This window comes from Spinacia oleracea, chromosome 4 (genome assembly GCF_020520425.1).
Source record: "Spinacia oleracea cultivar Varoflay chromosome 4, BTI_SOV_V1, whole genome shotgun sequence".
NCBI classification, from domain to species: domain Eukaryota; kingdom Viridiplantae; phylum Streptophyta; class Magnoliopsida; order Caryophyllales; family Amaranthaceae; genus Spinacia; species Spinacia oleracea.
In genome coordinates, this window is record NC_079490.1 from 166,653,997 (window position 1) to 166,675,263 (window position 21,267).

The 21,267-nt window shown below is 38.4% G+C and overlaps 1 protein-coding gene across 3 annotated transcripts; it reads right to left on the reverse strand.

Moving 5' to 3' along the window:
* Positions 1–12: 12 nt before the first annotated feature.
* Positions 13–19,745, reverse strand: LOC110794399 (uncharacterized). 3 transcript variants are annotated; one of them, XR_002534997.2, is made up of 16 exons: positions 19,308–19,745; positions 13,939–18,871; positions 13,625–13,813; positions 12,935–13,049; positions 11,572–12,634; positions 10,906–11,353; positions 10,103–10,156; positions 7,192–10,027; positions 6,968–7,081; positions 6,711–6,841; positions 6,079–6,171; positions 5,549–5,818; positions 4,835–5,465; positions 3,235–3,310; positions 1,943–3,153; positions 13–1,762 (listed from the first exon to the last, which is right to left on the reverse strand). XR_002534997.2 is itself a non-coding variant. In XM_021999368.2 (15 exons), the coding sequence occupies exons 1-15, from the start codon at positions 19,580–19,582 to the stop codon at positions 3,054–3,056; spliced, it is 11,328 nt and encodes a 3,775-aa protein (XP_021855060.2). In that variant the 5' UTR covers positions 19,583–19,745; the 3' UTR covers positions 13–3,053. The 3 variants fall into 3 exon arrangements, 1 of the variants encoding a protein (XP_021855060.2); XR_008932201.1 differs by lacking the exon at positions 13–1,762 and having other exon boundaries at positions 1,796–2,081; positions 2,446–3,153; XM_021999368.2 differs by having other exon boundaries at positions 13–3,153.
* Positions 19,746–21,267: the final 1,522 nt, after the last annotated feature.

Consider the following 21,267-nt stretch of genomic DNA (forward strand, 5'->3'; position numbering starts at 1 on the left):
GGAGACATGAAGTAGCAATATGTACAGCATTTTTATTTCTGTCTCAAAGTTTCAACAAGTTTTAGTATACATAATTGCAAAGACACTCTAAAATAAGGGAACACAAAATAACAAAAGAGACTGAAGATGAAGCCTAGAATGGTTCATCTTTTCAAGCGCAAACACAGTCCATAAACATAGAGAGGGTGGAGTCAGAACACAGAGAAGCAGGCATCTTCAAATGTAAGGCCCGAGCCCATTTGGGCTGACCCGATTTATCCTGAATCGTGCTCGACGAGGCAGAAGAAGAAGGCGGTGGCGAGTTGGAAGGCTTGGCTTGACTCTGTTCACGCTTCTTGGTTACCTGATTGCACCATACACTAACCAGTGCTGACATTTTTATTAAGCAGCCTAAAAATAGAAGTTTGGGTTTAATGTGAATTGGTGAAGGTTTGTGTTAATTGATGTGATTATGATTAGACAACAGGTGAAGAACAATTTATACTATAAGTAAGGCAAGTGGGAAAAGTTGTAAACTGTGGGGGTACTGAACTAGTTTAGTATTACTGTGGATTTTGATACGCGGCAATCCGAGGTTTCAGGCTGCTGTTTTGGTGACTAGAAAACTGGGGTCTATTCTTTTTCTTTTATTTTTTTTCATATACTGCACAATATAATAATACAAAAGACCACATTGATGTCATATAAGTTAAGCAATGAAATCAATTAGTTAAATACTTGAACTAATTAGTTAAGCACTGAAATCAATTAGTTAAATAATGAAACTAATTAGTTAAGCAATGAAATCAATTAGTTAAGCAATTAAAGTGGTCTTTCTGGTAAGGCGGTCTTACACAAAAGTTACCGACACAATAATCACTTTGTCTCTTCATGCTCGTTGATGAAAATGTTTGAACATTAATATTTCTTATTTTATATTCGTAAAACTTATAAATTATAAAAAGATATTTCGAAATTCTTGTTAAGATGAATCAAACAAAATTTCTCACGACTATGTTCTTCCTTGTGCGTAGATCATACAATGATAGTTAAACTGAAATTTGTAAATAGTGTCTAGAATCGAATGCAACCATTTCAAAACGGCAAGACTAGTCTAGACATAAAAGTGGTTGTTCGACCCAACACAAAATAAGTAGAGCATCATATTACTATGTGCGTTGAGAACTTGGGATGTTTCTCGTCGTGGCTAGGCCACATGTTTGTTGAAAGTAATAGGGCTGGAAAAAGGGACCAGATCGGAGGCAATCGGTCTAAACTCCGGTTCTGAAAATATTATTTTCTAGTCTTCAGTCCGGTCCAAAGCTCTTTAAAAGCGGGTTTTAGACTTGTCCAATTTTTCCTTCAAAAAATTTAATTTGAAAATGTTAATTTTCTCCTTTAATATGTTAGCTTATATATATTGTTGATACTTCGTACTTTATTTAGCTTCCAAAAAAAGCCTATAACGAATCCAAACTAGTCCTGTCCGGTTTGGAACAATTTTACCCGGTACAGTCCGGATTTGACCGATTTTTCTAGTCCGGTCCCGGTCAAGTATGGAAATACACTACAGGTGAACAAAACGTGAAATTGTCAACCCACTATGGCACAAGCGCCTTGCATGACTGCCAATTTGGAAAATGTGGCCTGACACGCCATGGACCATCTTTATCTAGAGGTTGCCATTAGATTTTGGTACTCATAAAGCTTTACAATCACATATCTGATATCCGAAAATACTTCCTCTTTACGAGATATCCATATCCCCCTTCATGCCTTCAATCTGAATCCCAATATAATCACAAATATAACATGATTTCACCAAAAATATATCATTTTAAATTGCTAAAATCTGCTGTCAGTGAAAAATCTAGTCTGATTTATCACTTGCATAAAAAAAACCTGAAAGTTTTTTCTAAACAATTTTAAATAAAAAGATATATACTTGTATCATACAATTTACCTTGAGATAGGGAAAGTGGAGATAGCTGCAGAGCCAAGCTCAAGCTGAAACTCAATAATTCAGATCCTATCGTGATTAGAACCCCATATCATGTGAACATCATCACCATCACAAAGACATGAACAGACTGTGAGTTTCCCTGTTATCGAGATCAGAAGGGCACGTTCAACTTTCATGCCAAGGTGACTCGTATTTTTCAGATTAAGAAGATCTAAACTCAAACTTGAAGCCAGTAAACAACCTCCAAATCCACTAAGAGTAAGATGTGTGTATCGTGAAGACGTGAACCACCTTCTACCAAGACGGTAGATAGAATACAAAATCATAATACACAAACATATTTTAAGAGAGTCATCCAGCATTTTCTCAGATTCCAGCTACCGCATCCGTATAAGTGGTTCTTTCATAATACTAAGGTGAAATTGTGACACTGACTTGCAGAGTCAGAATCATCACGATTTGTAGTAAAAAAGGTCGGAAAGCAGAGGATTGCGACTGAGTACCTGATTCTGCTTTGGAACTCATCAAAGTGGATACTGCATAATGACCTATCTCAGATTCTTCCACCAGCAACAAACTAGTTCCCTAACCCACATGCAGAAGTTGCGACCTCCCAAGTTCATAACCACAAATTTCATGAGGGACGGAAAAAATGGGCCACAGAATGCAAGTTTTGAACCCTATACTCGGGATCTTTAGACAAAACGACTGTGAAAGGCCACGGCACTGCTATTATTAAGTCTCTGAGAACGAACAGAAGAATACCAAATATAGTCTTCTTTCATTCCAAAAATCTGTTAGCATCTTTCCATGGTGCTACGGAGAAGATAAGCTCATTTTATCTTCCAACTGTTCTTTCAACAGAACCAGATCCCCTTTATCCCAATATTATGCACTTAAACAGCACAGCAGCCTCTCACCCAAAAAGACCTGCATTCTTCTTTTTGGGCACTAACTGAGGTGAGTCGCAGGGTTAATCAAAAACTGCTCATGTCAAAGGCCTGCCACGCCACAATCATTAACCTGATGTTAATGAGTCACCATGCGTGGGTGTACCACCACATTATCCGTTGGTGCTAAATCCATTCACGGGAGCATCTGTCTTACAGACTCAAATCCACGCCGTCCAACCTTCATACATGTTGCAGAGATTATCTGCACTAGTAGCTTGCTTCAGCAGATAATCTACCTGCTCTCCGATACTTAATTCTCTGGATTACAGTCATAAGACAGATCAGAGTAAAAAAGAGATTCTACAAAAAAGCTTTAAAAGTGTGAAAGAAACCAGGTACCTGTTTTCAGAAATATCTCGGCCGTCTAATTTCATCTCAATACGCCTTAAGACTGATATAGCAAAAGCGTTTTTACCTACAAACACCAAATAGGACAGAAAATTATCACAAAGTTGGCTCATTATTGAGTAACAATAATCAATTTTCTTTACAAATATAGAATTAATACTAACCATAAATAGATGACAAAATGGCTCTAGTAGCAACTATTTTCTTTCTCAAGTACTCCCCCCGTCTTTTTTTATGTTCCCACTTTCCAAAAAGAGGTGCTATTTTTATGTACCCACTTCTACTTTATTCTATTTCCGGCAATCATTTTGACCATCTTACCCATTTCCCCCATAATAATTGGAGTACACATTTTCATCATATCACTCCTACTTTACCCACTATTACCATTAACTTATTACATCTCTTACTTTTTCCACCTTTTCCTTATACCCCCACTCACCACTCCTCGAAACAAGAGTCTACAATAAATGGGTATATAAAAATTAAAAAAAAGGAGGGAGTATTTCATCAAAACAAATTCCATTTCAGAAACAAGGCATTCTACAATATAAATGCATTATTAAATGCTAGTAGCACAAAGGCGCGCGCCTAGTGGATCGCGTTGTGCCTTGGCTGCTCTAGGCGCCGAGGGCTGCGCCTGACTGTGCCTTGCGCTGAGGGCTGCGCCTGACTGTGCCTTGCGCCCAAGGCGCGCTTTTTTAAACTCAGAATGCTACTTTATAGTATCAATGCAAAATTATAGATTTATAGGTTAGTTATAATATGAATACAATCTTCGACATTACCCATACAGTAATAACCAAAATTAACTAATTCCTTAGTAATTAGTCTGCATAAAGCCATAAAGTGGTTAACATTTCTTATATTTGAAACAGAGGGGATATTTTTAAAAGCTACATTAAGACACACCAACTACAAAAACCCTTTTTCTCAGGGGAGGGTACTGAGGGAAAAGAATTACTTGCATGCTCCGTTTGATACAAGGACATAAATCGAGGTACCGAGCGGTGGTAATGGACAGGACAGTGATATAAGCTTAAGGAAAACACATTTGACTTAAAGATGCATTACTATGAGCATTCATATATTCTGTTTGCTACATCATACATGAACTGGTCACCATCACCTCAATTGAGGACTTTGAAGTGATTTGAACACACAGGCAGTCAATGTTTCTCTACACAACACCATGAGGAACTATTGTACATTTCAGGTAAATAAAAAAAATACTCGTGCAACATAATTTAATAATATGGCATTATCTCCTCTCACAAGTCGCAACACTTCCAGACACGTGCAGTGGTCCAGAGAGGGAAAGTATGTTGGTTCAACAAATGTTCTCTGCTTAACAAGGACTTCAAGAGTTAGAGTCAGGTTAACTACCCATCAGCTAGCTTTTGCTTTTTAATTGCACAGCTTAGTCTCTATTTATCTATCTAGTGAATTTCTTTTTCCATAGCGCCTAAAATAGAATCCTCCAGTCTAATTTTAGTTGATGCAGCCATAAGAAACTGCATTTTTCCTTTAACAAAAACAAAAGATATTGCATTTTGTCATTCAAGCAAATATATAAGCAATTTACTCTTACCCTTAATTGCTCGAACACTATCTTTTTTAAATTGATCATTCTGACTGTCATCTCCAGCTACAACTCGCTTTGATGAGGCTGCTGCTTCAGATTTCCCTTCAAGATTCACGCCTAAGTGCTCTTCTTTTAGCATGCAGGGAAGTGCATTTTCTGACAGTTTCTTCATAAAACAGACACCATCTTTCGGGGCACTAGGCAGTACACCCAAAGATAGATCGGCCTTATCCCCTTTGACCTCCATCTGTTTTGACATAGCATGCAAGATATTCTGCTGTTCTGCTTCAGTGAATAGAAGTTCCTTGTGATCTCCATCCTCTTTGTTATTGGAGATAATTGAAAGATTCTCCAGAGATTCTTGGAGACCTAATCCATTAGAAGGACTGTCTTCACCTGAAAAACTTTCCCCACCAGAGCTGCTACTATATATGCTATCTGGAGGAGATACCCATCCTTTATCTTCAGCAGACAAAACGTTGACTTCCACTGAAGGTTCATCCTTCTCTCCGTCAAATTCACCCAATATAACTCCATCCATGTCATCATACTCCGTATAGCTTTCAATGAGGTCTTCCCTTGACAAATTAAGTTCCTGTGACCCTGCCTCCAGGGTGCCTTCTACACCTTCAACAGCCTGTAGATAAAATGAATGAAATTTGGAACATATACAGCAACCCCAGTCAAGTTTGGGAAACAGAATATATAGAATGACATTACCTTATGCAACTTAGCAGCATGGACACTTGCACAGTGAGCAAGCTTAGTCAGGGAAGAGTACAGTTCCTTCACAGAAGACTCTAGCGATGGAACCAGGGGCTTAAAAGCCTGGAAAGCCTCTTTAATTCTTGGATAATAGGATTGGTGTATGGCTTGCCCATGAGTAGGAGATATCTCCATTATGGTCTCTCTTTCCTTGGCCATAGCATCAGTCATTGCAGTTACGTCCTTAGACAATACTGACTCTAGAGGAAAGACTGTCTCACTTGCCTAACAATAACCAATAATTCAGTATAAACAAAAAGAACAAAATTAGCAATTTAGCATCTCTCTCTCTTTTCCCAACCCAAATACCCTAGGGATATCCAGACTCCAGAAATTCTCCGAGAAAGGAATATAAAGGGGAATGCTGATGTGAATTCCAGAAATAACATATTTCAATAATGGCAAGGTTATGAAACCACAATCCCGTGTAAAAAAAGGATAACGTAACCACTATACATACAATCATATATTGAAAAGAAATTCACCTTCGATATTGATTCCATGAGGAAACAATGCATAGCTGCAGCCTCTTTTCCCAAGTTATGCACATCATGAAGACCATCGCTGATAGCTAACACCTACAATATAATTTCAAACAACACTGTTGGACGGATAAGAACGAAATGGGTGCAACGTAAATTCATATTTGTCCAAAACATGCCCAACTGAAAATAAGACAACAAAATAGGCTCAATAAGCTTATCAAATAAGAAAAGGAGGGGAAGATATGTAAATCAAGACAAATATACAATGCACTCTATCAGAAACGAGCTTGCAAATTCAAAGGTCAGGTAGTTTCCCTGAACACAACTGAATGTGGTTTGGGAAATACTACAGAATAAGAAAAAAGATAGAGATAAAGCCGTAAAGGTACAAAAGTGCTCAGTGGTACATTTTAGTTCACAATTACAGTATTTTCACGAGAAATCTATCAAAAGAGATAACCAGTAACACCAAGAAGCAGGACATGTGAAAAACTATATCATGTTCATAATTCATTATGTTTCAACGAATCCGGACCTTAAATAAGAAGAAAAGGTAACTGCATATAAAAGAACCCACTCATGCACGCAGAAATTAAAAAACCTACAACAAAACATGTAAGAGGGAAAAAAACCTCTTCAAGCATTGAACCACATTCAGATGTCAAAGCAGTATGGCCCTTTGCAACGCGACAAAAAGCAGAGAGAGAGACACTAGCTTCATATGCACAATCTCTCATTTGAAGCAAAGTCGTTTGTAAATCTCCTGAATAGGTTAAACAATAGAGAAAAATATCAGTTCACCCGTATTTGGCAAATTGTTACAAGAAAGTAACTCCACATATTCACATAATTATACATGACAGATAGAAATAACAGAAATCAGTATGACCTGAAGCTGACTTTGCTTTCAGAGAAGCCACGGAGAGTTCATTAGAGGCAGAAAATAAACCATTGGACGCAGCTTCCATGCTGTTCTTTGCTAAATTCAATTCCTGTTCAGCCCCTGATCCAAAATAATACATTTCAATGCCTAAACTATGCATCATTTATTTCAGTACAGCTCAAAACTGAAGCCATCGTCGAGGAAAGAGGCAGAGAAAAGGAATCACTCACGAGAGAAAGAATGGAAAGAAACTTCCAGCCTTGCCAATGTATTTAAATATCCTTGCTGCCATGCCCTCCCATCTGCACTAGTTCTAAATGGAAAATTTTCACCTGCAATACAAAGAATTCCGTCTCTTGATGCTTCAAACTCCAAAACTGACAAAGAAACTCTCATAATGTCAGTAGCCTTCTCTCGAGCTTCCTGCAGAAGTTTTTTTCTTTGCATCAAATGATCATGAAACTCAGAAGGAATTTTGGCACCCTTGTAGATGGAATTGCCAGCCACGCCAGAGTTTGGGCCACCACAAGCCCAATTCATGGCTCTTTCCAGTTGCCCTTCAGCTGTAATGGAGGTTCTTTCACAAGACTGCAAGCATTCAATTGAACTAGCTATCTTAGAGACAGAAGATTGCATCTTTTCCAACAAATTCGGTCGGTGGATATCAAGAACAAGAGGATACATCTTGTCATCACTTTCTAGAAATTTATGAGCTATAATCCGATTATCATGTGAAGGAGTTAAGGTCATATCATTCATCCATTCCATTTGAATAATCTCTAGGCTTGTTCTTTTAATAACCTCCTTGAGCTCATTCACTTGCCTCCTCAAAAGAGATGCAGCTGACCTTGCTGCTCTGACAGTTTCATGTGCATTGCAGTACTCTTCAAGCATTACTTTCATCCTTTTCTCACCACTAAGATCCTTCTTCAATTTATCAAATCCAAACTCTTTAAACCCTTCCATCTGTTGCTTCAAGTTTTCAACCTCTTTATCTAAGCAGTGAACTAATGCAGGAGCTATTCGCTCTTTAATGTATAGGCTTATCACAACCTGGAGATGTGCTGCCAGCTTTTTTTTGATAGTGTCGACAAGCTGATCCATACCCAAATTCTGATCAATAGATGAAGATACATTATGGATGGTAATATCAAGGACGGAATCCATCACTGCAACTTTCCAAGCAAAAAAATCAACACCATTCAGTAATCCTTTAAATTTCCAGATATATTCAGACATTTGGCATCCAGAAGAGAGAAAATTAGCTAACTTGGATATGTCATTTTGACAAAAACTCGAACCACAGTACGAAAGGAGTGTCTTGTCTAGAGACTCTAATTCAGAGAAAGGTATGTCCAGTGTAGATAACAAAGCATTGCTTCTGAAACCATGAACCAATCTCTCTTCCTCAGAACCAAGAAGAGATAGAAAATGGTGTTCTGAAGAAACCAAACCATCTCTAATATCAGCTTCTCTTTTGATTAAAGAAGAGCTCCGTGCATCCTTTTGATTCCATGTGTGGTTAAGTTGGTCTAATTGTTCCCTACAAGCTTCTTCTTGAGAAGCAAGTTCCTCTGCCTCCTCCCAAGAAAGATGGTCTCTTCCTTTCATAGAAGCTTCTTCAAGAGCCAACTGCTGCTCCGTAATGAGACCAACCTTCACAAAGTATCCCTTTTCCAGTTCCTCCAGGGACGCCCTCTCTACTTCAACCTCAACAAGCTTTTCCAATGCAGTTTCAACAGACCCCCGGATATTGGACAAGGCCCCAAAAGCATCCACTACTTCTGAATCAATGGAAACAATGGATTTTATAAGCTCTGGCAAAATAACTTCACTCATATGTACAACGAATTCCTTACATGACAACAAAGTAGCTTTAAAAATGGAAGCCCAGTTCTCGTTTGAAACTTCGGAATCACCGGTTGCTACTCCGTAACCAACAGAATGCTGAAGCTCGAAAACAAAGTCCACAACTAGTACACATTTTTCTATTTGCTCTTCTAGCTCAAAAAATACCATTCCAAAGTTAGACTGAGGCAAACTGCCCCCAGTTCCAGAGGTAATTACCTCATTGAGTATGTTGAGTACCTTATGTTTCACGTCATCATACAGAGAACATAAGGCTACATATAGAACAGACAACATCTTCTCTTTCTTCATATCAACTTCTACTTTACTATCTCTACTACTCTCATGTTTAAATTGTATATGCGGAAGAGAAGGAAAAAGATCCTCATTCCTTGTAAACCCACTGGATTGCATATAATTCACAAAAGCAGATTGAATACGATTCTTAGCCTTCAATTCTGCTTCCGAGCCGATAGAGTTTACAAGTCCAGCATACTCATCCTCAAGTTTCTCTATCTCTAGAGCAAATCTCTTCATTTTAAGACAGAGATCATCCCGGCGATGCCTGACATAATCAAGACCATCCCCAGGTGTCTTAGAAATAAGTTCACCAGCCTGCCTTCTCGCTAGGGAAAGCATATCAGGAGAAAGCGTATTGACAGACAGTTGTAAGACTTGTGCCCAACTGTGTACAGGGCTTGTTGCAATGTAATTTAAGGGTAAGAATCTCTGTAGAGAAAGAGCATATGCTTGAAGTGTTATTACTGCACAAGAAACTCCATCGTCCAACTCAGCTATGAGCTGCGAAACATCCCTGTCTATTTCATGGCATTGAGCTTGTGTGGGTTCAGGAACAATAGACAATGGAACCCCTGCTACTGAAACAGCTGATGTAAGAGATAAGGCGTCTTCCACGCAACTCTGTTTTATGCTGGCTCTGATAGATATTGAATCATTCCGTAAAGCATCAAGGTATCTCCCATGTTGCTCTAACCAAGTAGTTGCTTCTTGGACTTTCTCGCCAACACCACCCTTCGCCTGAGAGAACTCCCGAGCCTGAACTTCATAATGGGCACGAGATTTTTCCCAATGAGAAGTTGCTTCTGCAACAAGTGATTTTGCAGACGTTTCATTGATAAGAAGAGTAGACCTCTCTTGGTCGGCATGGTAAAATATAGCTGAGACAAGCTCGTAGTGGTTTAAGATATTCAAAAATCTCTGCAAAGAAAATTCAAAGTTTTATAAAGTACACTATTGTACAATATACAACAAATATAGTAATAAAATACCAACCTCGAAAGAAGACTCAACAGCTGGGGCACTAGCTAGTAGCAGATCATGATGTTCCTGAAAGAAAAGACAAACAAACTCTGTATGTTAAAATGTAATAACTAAGACAGTAGTCATTCTAGACGAGTATAAACTCTCACATAATCAATGGATTTAATCATTTAATGTATGTGGTTTTTCTGAAACATAGTTTACACGATAAAAGCTCCTTACAAGAAAATACTGCAAATGATTCAAAATAATGCAGTAACACATTGACATAAACTATTAAAATAAAAAGCAAAATGGCTCCTGAGCACAAACAGAGTATATGATAAAAGTGAATATACACATCAAATATTAATATGAGAGTTGGCAACTGCTCACGATTGATACTGTTTTCATTAGAAAGGTTACAAAACTATCCTTGCTTAATTTATACTTTCAACAACATATTTTACTGATATATTCAAACACAACGATGCTATTATGTTAAAAATAAAGAAATAAATTATTGACCAGTATAATTTCCATCATATATAGCTAACATCCACTAAGAATACAAGTCTGCAATAAAGTAAGAGAGTACCAGACGTGATACTAATAAGTTTTAAGGGACTAATCTTAAAGAACACAAACTTGAGTAAGTGGTTTCAAACAATTCCTAAAAATATGCATGTCGAGTATCCAGCTTAATGTGGATCACGCCATAAGTGGTGGGTCAAAATATTATTTACTTTAATCAACAAGGATTCGGGAGAATATTAAATGGGTCCGAGGCATATAACCAGAGACTAAAATTCAAACAGGTCAGAATAGAGGAGTACCTGTAAAGGGACACGCATCTCTTGCACACGAGAAGCAAACAAACTTAAGCTGACAGCCAACTCCATACCCTTTCTTTCCTCACCCCCAACGGCAGCATCATCATGGAAATCTCCACGTGTCCACTCCACCAGCGGATCCCACACAAAGACCTCCAATAACATGAGAAGTAAATCTTTATTCCGTCTAAGAACACCGATTACTGCTTCACAATTTTCCCTGAAGACTCCTTCTACTCCTGTCAACCCTAGAGCAGCTTCAAGTGTTTGAGTAAGGCGGAATGGCACAATCTCGGGAACTTTTAACCTTTGTCCTTTCTCAAAACATACATTATAATCAATATGTACAATATCCCCACTAAAAAAGTCTATCAGAATGTTATCCAAATGTCTATCCCCAAGGCCAAAAATGTGGCCCACCATACTCATTGCAGCTAAGCTACCAGAATACCTGCAAGGAATGAAACACATAAGAAAAAGCCCCTGAGAAAGACAGTGATAGTATTTAAAAACCACAGGGAGTGAGAGTTATAGGAAATTCATAATATATAGAGAAGGCAACATTTGCAAGAAAGCTAGTTTAAATCTGTATTAATGGTACTGCATCTAAATTACTGCCAAACAGTTTCTTCCCTTTTAGTGATAACTCAACCCATAAGTTGTCATTACCTTTTGAGTTTTGAGTTGAAAGCACTGAAACTCTCACTTGCACACCAGAGTTCTTGATGAAGAAGCTGCCTGGGAGTCTCTTTCATAAGATCCAAGAGAACCTTAAGCTTGACTTCATGAGGCCAATCTCGCCTTGAAATAACTCTTTTTATACCTTTCTCTTTTAGTGCTGGTATTATTTTGCCATAAAACATGTCACTTGGCCGGGGAACAGGTGGAGGAACTGCATTTTTGGCATTGCTGCCACCAGTGGCCATAACCTGGGCCATTTGAACTCTTTGCTGCCAAGACTTGAAAATACTGTAAATGCTTATTACATTATCCACCCACTGAATGAGACCAGCACGACCACTAATTGGTGTCACAGAATAGTAACGAATACCAACCGATCGACTTCTAGTTTCAGAATTTGAATGAAGAAAACTGTTAACCGCTTGCAAAAGTTGCATGATTCGAGCATCAAGTCGTAAATCTTCTCTACCCTTTAAAAGATATGTGTACTTTCCACCATCAGAACCCTGAATAACAAGTTTCTTAGGTTTAGTCTTGGTTGACAGGATAGCCACTTGTTCAGAGAAAGAAGCTATTGTGACAATACCCAGTGAAGAGCTACTGAAGTCTCTGTCAGTTTCAGACAGCATTACTTGCTTTTGCTTCTCAAGCCCAGGCATGGGAACATCAGAAGATGACAAGAGAGCCAGTTGTGGTGCAACGTCTTGCAAACATACTTCTGACTTTCTCTGATAAGACGCTAAGGATGCAGCGATATTATCAAATGGTCGCCAGACATCTCCAAGTGCTAAAGCAGATGCAGGAGGAGATTTAAAGGCTAAAAGGGCAGATTTTATCAGCTCTTTGTACTCATCCTGGAACCATTTCTCATGTGGAGTCTCAGGTTTCCTAGAAATCAAAGCAAGACGACGCTCCAAGGCCACAAGAACTGGGGCCATCATGGCAGAATACTTTGCAGCATTTATTTTGACTTTCTCACTGTGGCTGAGAGTAATGTTTTCTGAGATCCTTGCAGCTTCCTCTTTCAGCAAGTTTATCCGCCTAAGCACATCTGCAAAGCACAGAAGCTCAATATCTGAAGGGATGGCTTTCAGCAGAGGAATAGGTATTGATTGCATATTTAAGTAAGACCTAAATTTTCATCTCATAAGCCTAACTACAAAATTATTGGCTGTAAAGAAGTTAGTCAGTATTGTAATGTTAAAAAAAAAAAAAAAAAAAAAAAAGAGGGGTGCTCAAAAGCAGCAAGCACTCTGAGTACACCACAATGTATATTAGTATGTAAAAGAAAATAGTCTTAAAAAAATGGTTCAAAGCAATGCATCTGGAAAGAGTTAAGACTTAAGACTACCTCCATGAAGATCTTGAAGAGTGCTGAGCCATAGTTCCTCCCAGAGAACAGTTACATTTCCCAGTTCATAAATCATGAGTTTAACATCTTGCACCAGTCTAGGATAAAGCTTCATCTGCATGATGATAAAAAAATAATTATAAAAAAAAGGGCCACCAATCAAGCAAATTGCAGAGAGACGTCGATCAAGCACCGTTCAGGTCATTTTATTGACAACAAGGCATTTAGTAACGAGTAAGAAGTAGATGTATCAACCACAAAAATACAACCATAGTGGATTATTTCACCAACCAGAAAATGAATTAACCCAACAAAGTTTCAAGTTTCAGCAAGCCTAGTTAAATGAAAATGACAGGATTTTCTTCATCAACTAGTAAAACGAACTAGCAAATATTCCACTATTGCAAGCATCATAAGCATAAAATATCTATAAACACTATGAAATTAAAAAGATTAGGGTGAAGTCTTTAAGCAAAATAGAGTTCCACCAAAAGATTTGAGCAAATCAGAAAAGATAAGATTTAAACTGAGATCTGCTGTCAGAATATCAGGCCCGAGCTCTTAGGATAAGCATATGAACTATGACGGTAATGCAAATCTCTAGATCCAAAAGCTTCATGTATATGTTCATGAAGAAAGAGGTGGTACGCCTAAAACTGAATAAGTAAATTAGTGAGGGCTATAAATTACCAAACAATCCAAAATACGCTGAAGCTCCTCTGGCGGCTCTTCATCAGAAGCATTAACATCAACAAGAGTTGGATACACAACAGACCAAGGAGATGACTTTGCCAGCATAATTAGCAAGCCCTCCAATTGCTTCCGTGTTTCAGGTTCTGGATGAGAACATAATCGAGCAAATAGTTGTGGTGTTACTTCCTACAAATGAACGGTGATCAGATCATTGTTAAATAGTTGTATCAAATGAATGATGATCAGAACATTGTTCAAGTGTTGTATGAAAAGTAAAATACAGTAGGATGCAGAGTGGGAAAATGAGATACCTGCCAAGGCAACAATGGCACTGCAGAAAGGGCAGGTTCAAGTGTATCCTTCAACTCCAACCCGTAGTTAAGCAGAATATGTAGTATGTACAAAGTAGCCCTTAGTATTAAGCTTCCAGTTTTTTCACTTAAGGATCCGCAGTCACGATCTATGGAAGTGAAACTAACAAGTCTTGAAGAAGAGTAGGAAAGGTACTGTATGAAACCATGAGCAGCGTGTCCAAATAAAGAAACTCTTCTCTTCCTCAAAGACAACCAAATATCAACCAAGACATTGACAGAAGAGGATATAACAATTTCTTTTATTTGAAGATTTTGATCAAGAAAGGTCATCCAAAGTTGAGAAGATACAGCAGCTGAAAGAGATTCAGCACCAAAAGTTTCCACACCAGGTACTCCTGCTGCAGCTTCAATTACGTTCACTACTTTTTGCACCAAAGATGTTTTGTAATTTAGACGATTCAAGTCATTAGATGATCCAACAAAGGAGCTCCCCTCTTCCCTTTCACTTGAATCATCTACACAAAGAAGCTCTGAGATAACAGATCCAACTCTTGATATCTCATCCTCAGTTAAACTGGTCATCTTTGGGACCAACTCTTGATCAAGGACTAAAGAAAAAGAGGACGAAAGGAGGACAGTTCCCTGAGATGGGCAAAGACTCTCTTTAGCTTGAGAAAAACACCAAGATGCATATGAAATCCAAGACTTGCCCATAGTAGGGCAAAGGTGTGTTGACAACTTTGTTGCTGCACCCACAATTTCCTCAATTACTATGTGTGTGCATGGTTTAGAGATCAACTTTTCTTCTACCATGGATTCGTTACTTTCACGAAACTGGCCGAAGTCAGAAAGAATATCCAGAACAAAATTTTCCAAGCTAAAATCAGCATAATCCCGCCTCAACCAATTCGAGAACTTCAGACATGCCTTAGCCTTCAATTGACTATCATCAGCAGCAGGCCCTACCGTTTTTAAAGAAAAGAAGGCGGACTTAACATATGACCACATATTTGTGAATGCATCCACAAACTTCTTTTCAGAGTACATCAGCAGAATATCCTCATACTGCAAACTTGATGTTAGAAAAAGGTGGTTACTTGCCTCTGAGTAATTATCAGTTTGATCCCTGAGATACTTCTTAAGATGGTTTGCCAACCCTAAATTTCCTTGCTTTCGAGCTAAACACATTAGATCCTTGCACAGGTGCAAGGTTACAGACGAGGTAGGCAGGATGGTTTTGTAGACCCTGAGAAGTTTCAGCCACGAGCTACAATCTTGGTGGACAACACTCATAGGCAGTTTAGATCCTTGCCAAAGAGAATTTAATACTGATTCAAACTGTTCAGGTTTCTCCTGAATTTTAGTAAATCTGCAATCCTCTTCTAACGCATGTATGCAGTGCAAATGTATGGCATATGGTGCTGCCTCTGGAAATCCCTCTAATGGGAGGATAGTTAAAACTTCATCTAGCAATAACTTGACCTTCTGCATCTCATCAGGCACCATATCCATTTTGTCTTCAGCTTTATAAAGCAATGCCTGCAAAAGCATCTGCTCACTCCTTTGCAATGCCAATTTGGGATCAAGAGTAAGTTCAGAGCTGCTTTTGGGTGTTAAATCCAAGGATGCCCATGCTGCCGGGAAGTCACCCTCATCAAAATGAGCTAATGCATGGATTGCATTCATTTCATTTCCAGCAATAGTTAAAGCACCTGAATAACTTTTTCCAGCATGCTTTGCCCGTAAAGCTTGCAGCTCCAGTAACCAAGAGTCAAGCGATTGCCAATCTGAAATTGCACAATAACTCTCAATGACACGTCCAATTATGAATTGTATTCCATTGGCTCCCATAGAACTTAGAGATTCCTCTGTCTGTAGCAAATGAGTAAAGACGGCAGCAGCCTTTTCATATTGTCCTTCTGCCTGATGTACCATACCAGTGATCCACGAGAAAGGTCCATAAAACTGATAGCTATTACCAGCCTGTTTGTTTTCATCCAACAAAGAAGAAAAGCTCAAATACACCCATTTCTGCAAGCCAATCAAAGTTGCCGATTCATGTTTTTTAGACAGAGCCAGAGCCATGTGTTGTACAACTCGCATAACATCTCTACTTAACCTTCCCCTGAAATCATGTGGATTCTCACTCGCCTGAGTTCGAGACTTTTCCCTAAAGGAAGAAACCACTGAACTTTTGAGTTCCTGTAACCGTAGAGAACAATACTGGATAATAGCATCATGGCACTGTAATGCCAACCCGGCATTCATCATTGGTTCACAAATGCGAGAAAACCACTCCTCACAAACCTTTTTGTTTGCTCGGAAAAATAAGGAACTCTGACGAGAAGCAAGAGGCAGCACAGAAGAACCTTCATAAGCATTGTATACATTTTTCTTCAACGCCTCAACAAAATCCAGTAATAACCTCATAGGCAATAAACGGGCACCGCTGGAACCTATAATACTTAAACCTCCATCATTTTGCTCGCTATCAATTTGCAGCATATGTGATACATCCAGAAGCATTCTCTCTAAAGCTGCAAAAGTTTGAGTTGGTCCACCAAGATTAGTTCGGAGACGACTAGCTGTACAATATCGAGCAGCCTCATGTAAAGCCCACCATACACCAGCTAAATTATTCACCAAACTAGTTCTTTCAAGAACATCAACCTCAAATTTTATGTCCAGCCATATACTATTGCCACTAGAGCTTCCTGTTTCCTCCAGACTTTGAGTCAAGTCCTTTGCATGACTACAATGTTGAATAAGACGTTGAATCCAGGAAGAAAGAGGCGCCTTCCATCGTTGCGAGATGTAACTCAAAATAGAAACCAGCTGCTGCGGTTGCAGACGTTGTGGCAACTGCTTCAGGGAAAACACGTGTCTCCAGTGCAAGTCAGCTCTATTTCCTGACTTGCAGAAAGAGAGCCTGCCTGTTGTAACTGTTCCACAATCCGATGAACCACAAAGATAAACAGCAACAGGGAGGAAAAGGGAAAGACGCTTTACAAAAGCACTTCTTACAGTAGCATCTGGATCACCAAGCTTTTCAAGGACTAGCTCTGCCAACTGATAGAAGTGTCTGGGATGAACAAGTTTTGCTCGTAAAAGCATGTCAAATACTGTAGCCACCTGCAACCTCACTTTTGCTTCCCTGTCGAATGCAGCACCAAGTACAGAGGAAACCAGAGTCCATATAGCAGAACCATATTTTGAATCATCATAAGGACTTACGTTTATATTCAAATTTTCGTATATTTTAGTTGCATCCTCACATGATTTATGAATCCAATCAAGGGCTTTGACTTTAGCAGCAAGAGGCGAATTAACTTCAAGAGCTTTCAAAATGATGGTGCTGTATTTGTTCAAATGCTCAACAATGATATTACCATCCATGCTTACTCCATTTGTCTTCTGAATGGAATCTTTGCTGCAAAACTCAATGGAGTACTTGCTCAATAGCTCGACTGAAGAAATCCTACCCAATGTCTCGAGAACAACCACTTGCAGTTCTACACAGCTTTTGACAGACAACTGGAAAGGATACAGCTTCGTTATTACAAATAATGCCAGACATTCTGACCTTTTGCGCAACAAATTAGCCATTTCAGGTGAGGAAATCAAACTATCTGCCTTGTCCAAGCAAATGCAGCTCATTAAGACTTTCAAGTTGAACTTAATCAAGGCAAACAACTCCGTTTTTGAGTAAGAATCGTCGCTGAGATGGTTATTATCCACCTCTCTACTGACAAGGAAATTTTCTAACATGTCCTTCAACAAGGCCATCTCTACAAACAGCGAGTTAATTGAATGTTCAACAACTTCATCATTCCCATGTTGAAGCAAGAAAACATAAGTAGCAGCAGCACTTGCTGTCACTAAATGATTGGGATGTAAACGCAGCAGAGAAATTGGAGAATCCCACCGCAAAATCTTATGAACGGAGGAAGGGAGAAGCCCCAGCTTTTGCAGAGACAACAACTGAAGATTAGTTTTTAGAACACCGTGAATCTGAAAGGACGTAATTCTCCCACCTCCAGCAGCTTTTGTACTGTCATCCATATCCAAACTCAGAAACAAAACATCAAGAGCAAGTGGATAAAATACGGCAAACTTTTCACGTAATATTTCAGCCAAGAGAGTCAAACATCTCCAAGAATCCTCAATCCATTTTGACCACCCAAATTTTTTCCCCATCAATGACAGGCATCCCAGCAACTGCGGAATCATCTTACTCAGAGGCTCAATTATCTGTTCAAGAAGATTAATTTCCAATAACCCTGAAGCCGTCGATTTCAGTACAGTCGAGAAACAAGAAAAAAAAGCTAGCAGTCTACGAAAATGTTGGGGAGTTCCAGGAGTTCCAGGACTACCATCTTGAAGCAGCTTATCCATATCACCTAAAAAATTGGACAGCAATCCCAAAGGGAACTGCAGATTACTCACCCAATATTTTTGAAACTGCAAGAAGCTGCCCATAATAACTTGTCTATCAGATTCAGCAAGATCAGGTAGCATTGCCCATCCGAGAAGCAGATCAACAATATCAACAAAGTGGGGCTGGAAACATCTAAAAAACTTCAAGGATATCACAGTTAAAACACCCAAAAGCTGATGTAGCAGGTTCAAGGAGGTCCTCTCATCCTCAAGCAATTCTTGACACGCTTTGAGTATTGGAAAAGCATACCGTTCTGTTGCCCCTACATCCCCTACACTAAGGAACTCACGTAGACTTTCCAGAGCCAGCTCCACTGATCCATCATTAACAATGATGTTACTCAACAATGGCAAAGCCCAATTAATAAAACGGTCAACCAAATTTCCCAGTAAAACATGGTTCTGTCTTCCGTTAGACCCCGATGGAACTGAACACAACATAGAGCAAAGTGCTCCATATGCAGTAGCTGCTGCCCGGCGGATTGAATATGATCTGAGCCACATGTATTATAAAAAAAATGTCACTTCTTTCCTTACTTTAATAGCCTCCATTTTGAACCGATTCATCTGACATTGCCTAAGTTCTATATACAATGATAATAACTCTTGTACAGGGAAAACTTAATCATAACACATCCTTCAGTCATTAATTTAGACACGTAGATAGAAAATAGCCAATGTGATAAATAAACACATATGTTTGATTAATAAGAAACCAATTTATATATCAATTAAATCATAACCAAAATTTCAGCAACCAGATTCTCAAAAATTGAAACTTGATTTCAATTGCAAATGCAGAAACAAAAACAATAACAGCATGCTCAATTGTTGATAGTATGCGGTCAATTTAAACAAGAAATGGCAATCAAACCTGTAAATTCACAAAATTAAACCTAATTAGGAGAGAGAAAGAGAGGCGGGCATACTTATCAGTGAGGAGCTGAGAGAAGCCTTGAAATAGAAAGGTAGCGGAGTGAGAAACAAGGACTGAGTTGGGAGGATATACAATCAGCCGGTGGAGCGAGTTGACGGCAGCGAGTCGATTCGACTCATCGGCTTCTTGAGTGGCGGAGGAGGAAGATGACGTTGCCGCGGCGGAAGTGGTGGAAGAAGAGGCGGTGGTTAAGGAAGGGTCGTCTTTGGCGAGTGCGACGGTGAGAAGCGCACCAAGCTGCTGCTGTTGATGGTGAAGTCCTTGCATCTTCTTCTTCGTCGTGCTTTTGCATTTCTCTCTCTTAAAATAAGGATTCTTTCAGATGGTCTGGAATTAAAACTGCCATTGTTGTTGAGGTTTTGACTCGCCGGAGAAAGTTTTGAGAAATTGCTGAGATTTTGGAGGGTAAATAAATTAGAAGACGGTTGATTTTTATTTTTTCGAAGGAAATAAAACTAGGTTAGCCCAAACAAAAGACCAACTTTAATGGGAAACGAAATTAAAATTATTCAAGATTGGCCCTGTTTTGTTCACCTTATTTCAGGAAAAATAAGTTCAGATAATTACTGTTAAGATAAGTTCAGGAAAAAAAAAAAAAAAGGGTTGATCAAATACAACTTATAACTAAAATAAGTTTTGATAAATTTTAATAAGGTCAGTTAAGTTCAGATAAGTGCAGATAAGTTCAGATAAGATAAGTTCAGAAAAGATAAGTTCAGAAAAAATAAGTGAAAATCAGGTGAATAGAACGCAAACGTAGTGAGCAGTCTATGAAATTTACAAATGTCGTGAATGGCATAAGCAATCTAAGAAATATGCTTGATGGAATTAATTACGGGAAGATTATCGTCATCGATAATGATTTTTGAAATGTCCATAAATGGTTGTTTCGAGCATTTCTCGAAGAGCGAGAGTTTCAGCTTGAAGAATAGAATAGTGATGCCCAACTTTTTTTACACCTGCCGAATATATAATTTGTCAGAATGTTCTCTGTTATATAAACGGACACTTGATTAGTTAGGCGTCCACGTAAAACATCGATAATAAGAATTAAATGGTTAAAATGAATTTTGAAAAACTACCCTAAAAATACATAGCTTCTAAATGTAGAAAAAAAAACAGTCTTTGTGCAGAAATTGAAATTACCAAATTGCCCCAAATTAATTAATAACAGCCATTTTAAAATAAGAATTAAGTAAAATCAAGTAACCAATTTCTCTGCAAGATCGTAGTTGGTTTTCTGAGTTTGCTACCTCAGCCACCATAATCCCCATAATCAGAGGATGCAATTGCTTGGCAGTATTGAGAAATTTAATGCTTAGTTATTTGATTTTACTTGATTGATTGCCAAAATAAGTTTGTAAAACAGCTACTTTGTATTAATTTGTAAATTACATCAGAAGTTTTATTAAATACTTAATTGTACCTCATACTTCTGTCAATCACCCCTAATTTTTCCCAACTAATTCCATGAATCACCACTAATTTTCCCAACAAGACTTTTGTTTGAAATAGAACTACAAAGTGATTATTGGTGATGATGGTTGCGACACCCTAATAATTCCTTGTGTTTATAAAACTATTTTCTTGGATAAATAAAGTAAATACTATAATATTACCGCCACCTCGATAACGGTTAAGGTTAGTACCAGAATTATGCAACGGAACTAACTAACTTTCAAAACATAATTAATATAGTTAATGGCCTCCTTTACAACTTGGAACCATCAAGGCCCAGACAAAAATCCAACTTAAAACAAAACCCATTAACTAACAGCAATGTCTAGACATTTATTAAATAAAGTTTAAAATATGCAAATAAACTCCCAATATCCCAATCCTGAATGTTGACTTCACTTGCAAGTCACCTTTAAAAGTCATGTTTAAGAGTTACTACTCACCAATAAAACAGGTGCAATGATCGATTATCATAGGGTCATTATGGAATACGC

Bases quoted from the DNA above. Each gene is read 5' to 3' on its own strand.
- LOC110794399 (XM_021999368.2), bottom strand. From the start codon at position 19,582: ATGCAAGGACTTCACCATCAACAGCAGCAGCTTGGTGCGCTTCTCACC. The intron at 10,157-10,905 runs GTACTCCTCTAT...CTTTTCTTTCAG, and splicing joins AGATGCGTGTCCCTTTACAG to GAACATCATGATCTGCTACT. The intron at 7,082-7,191 runs GTGAGTGATTCC...ATTTTGGATCAG, and splicing joins TTCTTTCCATTCTTTCTCTC to GGGCTGAACAGGAATTGAAT.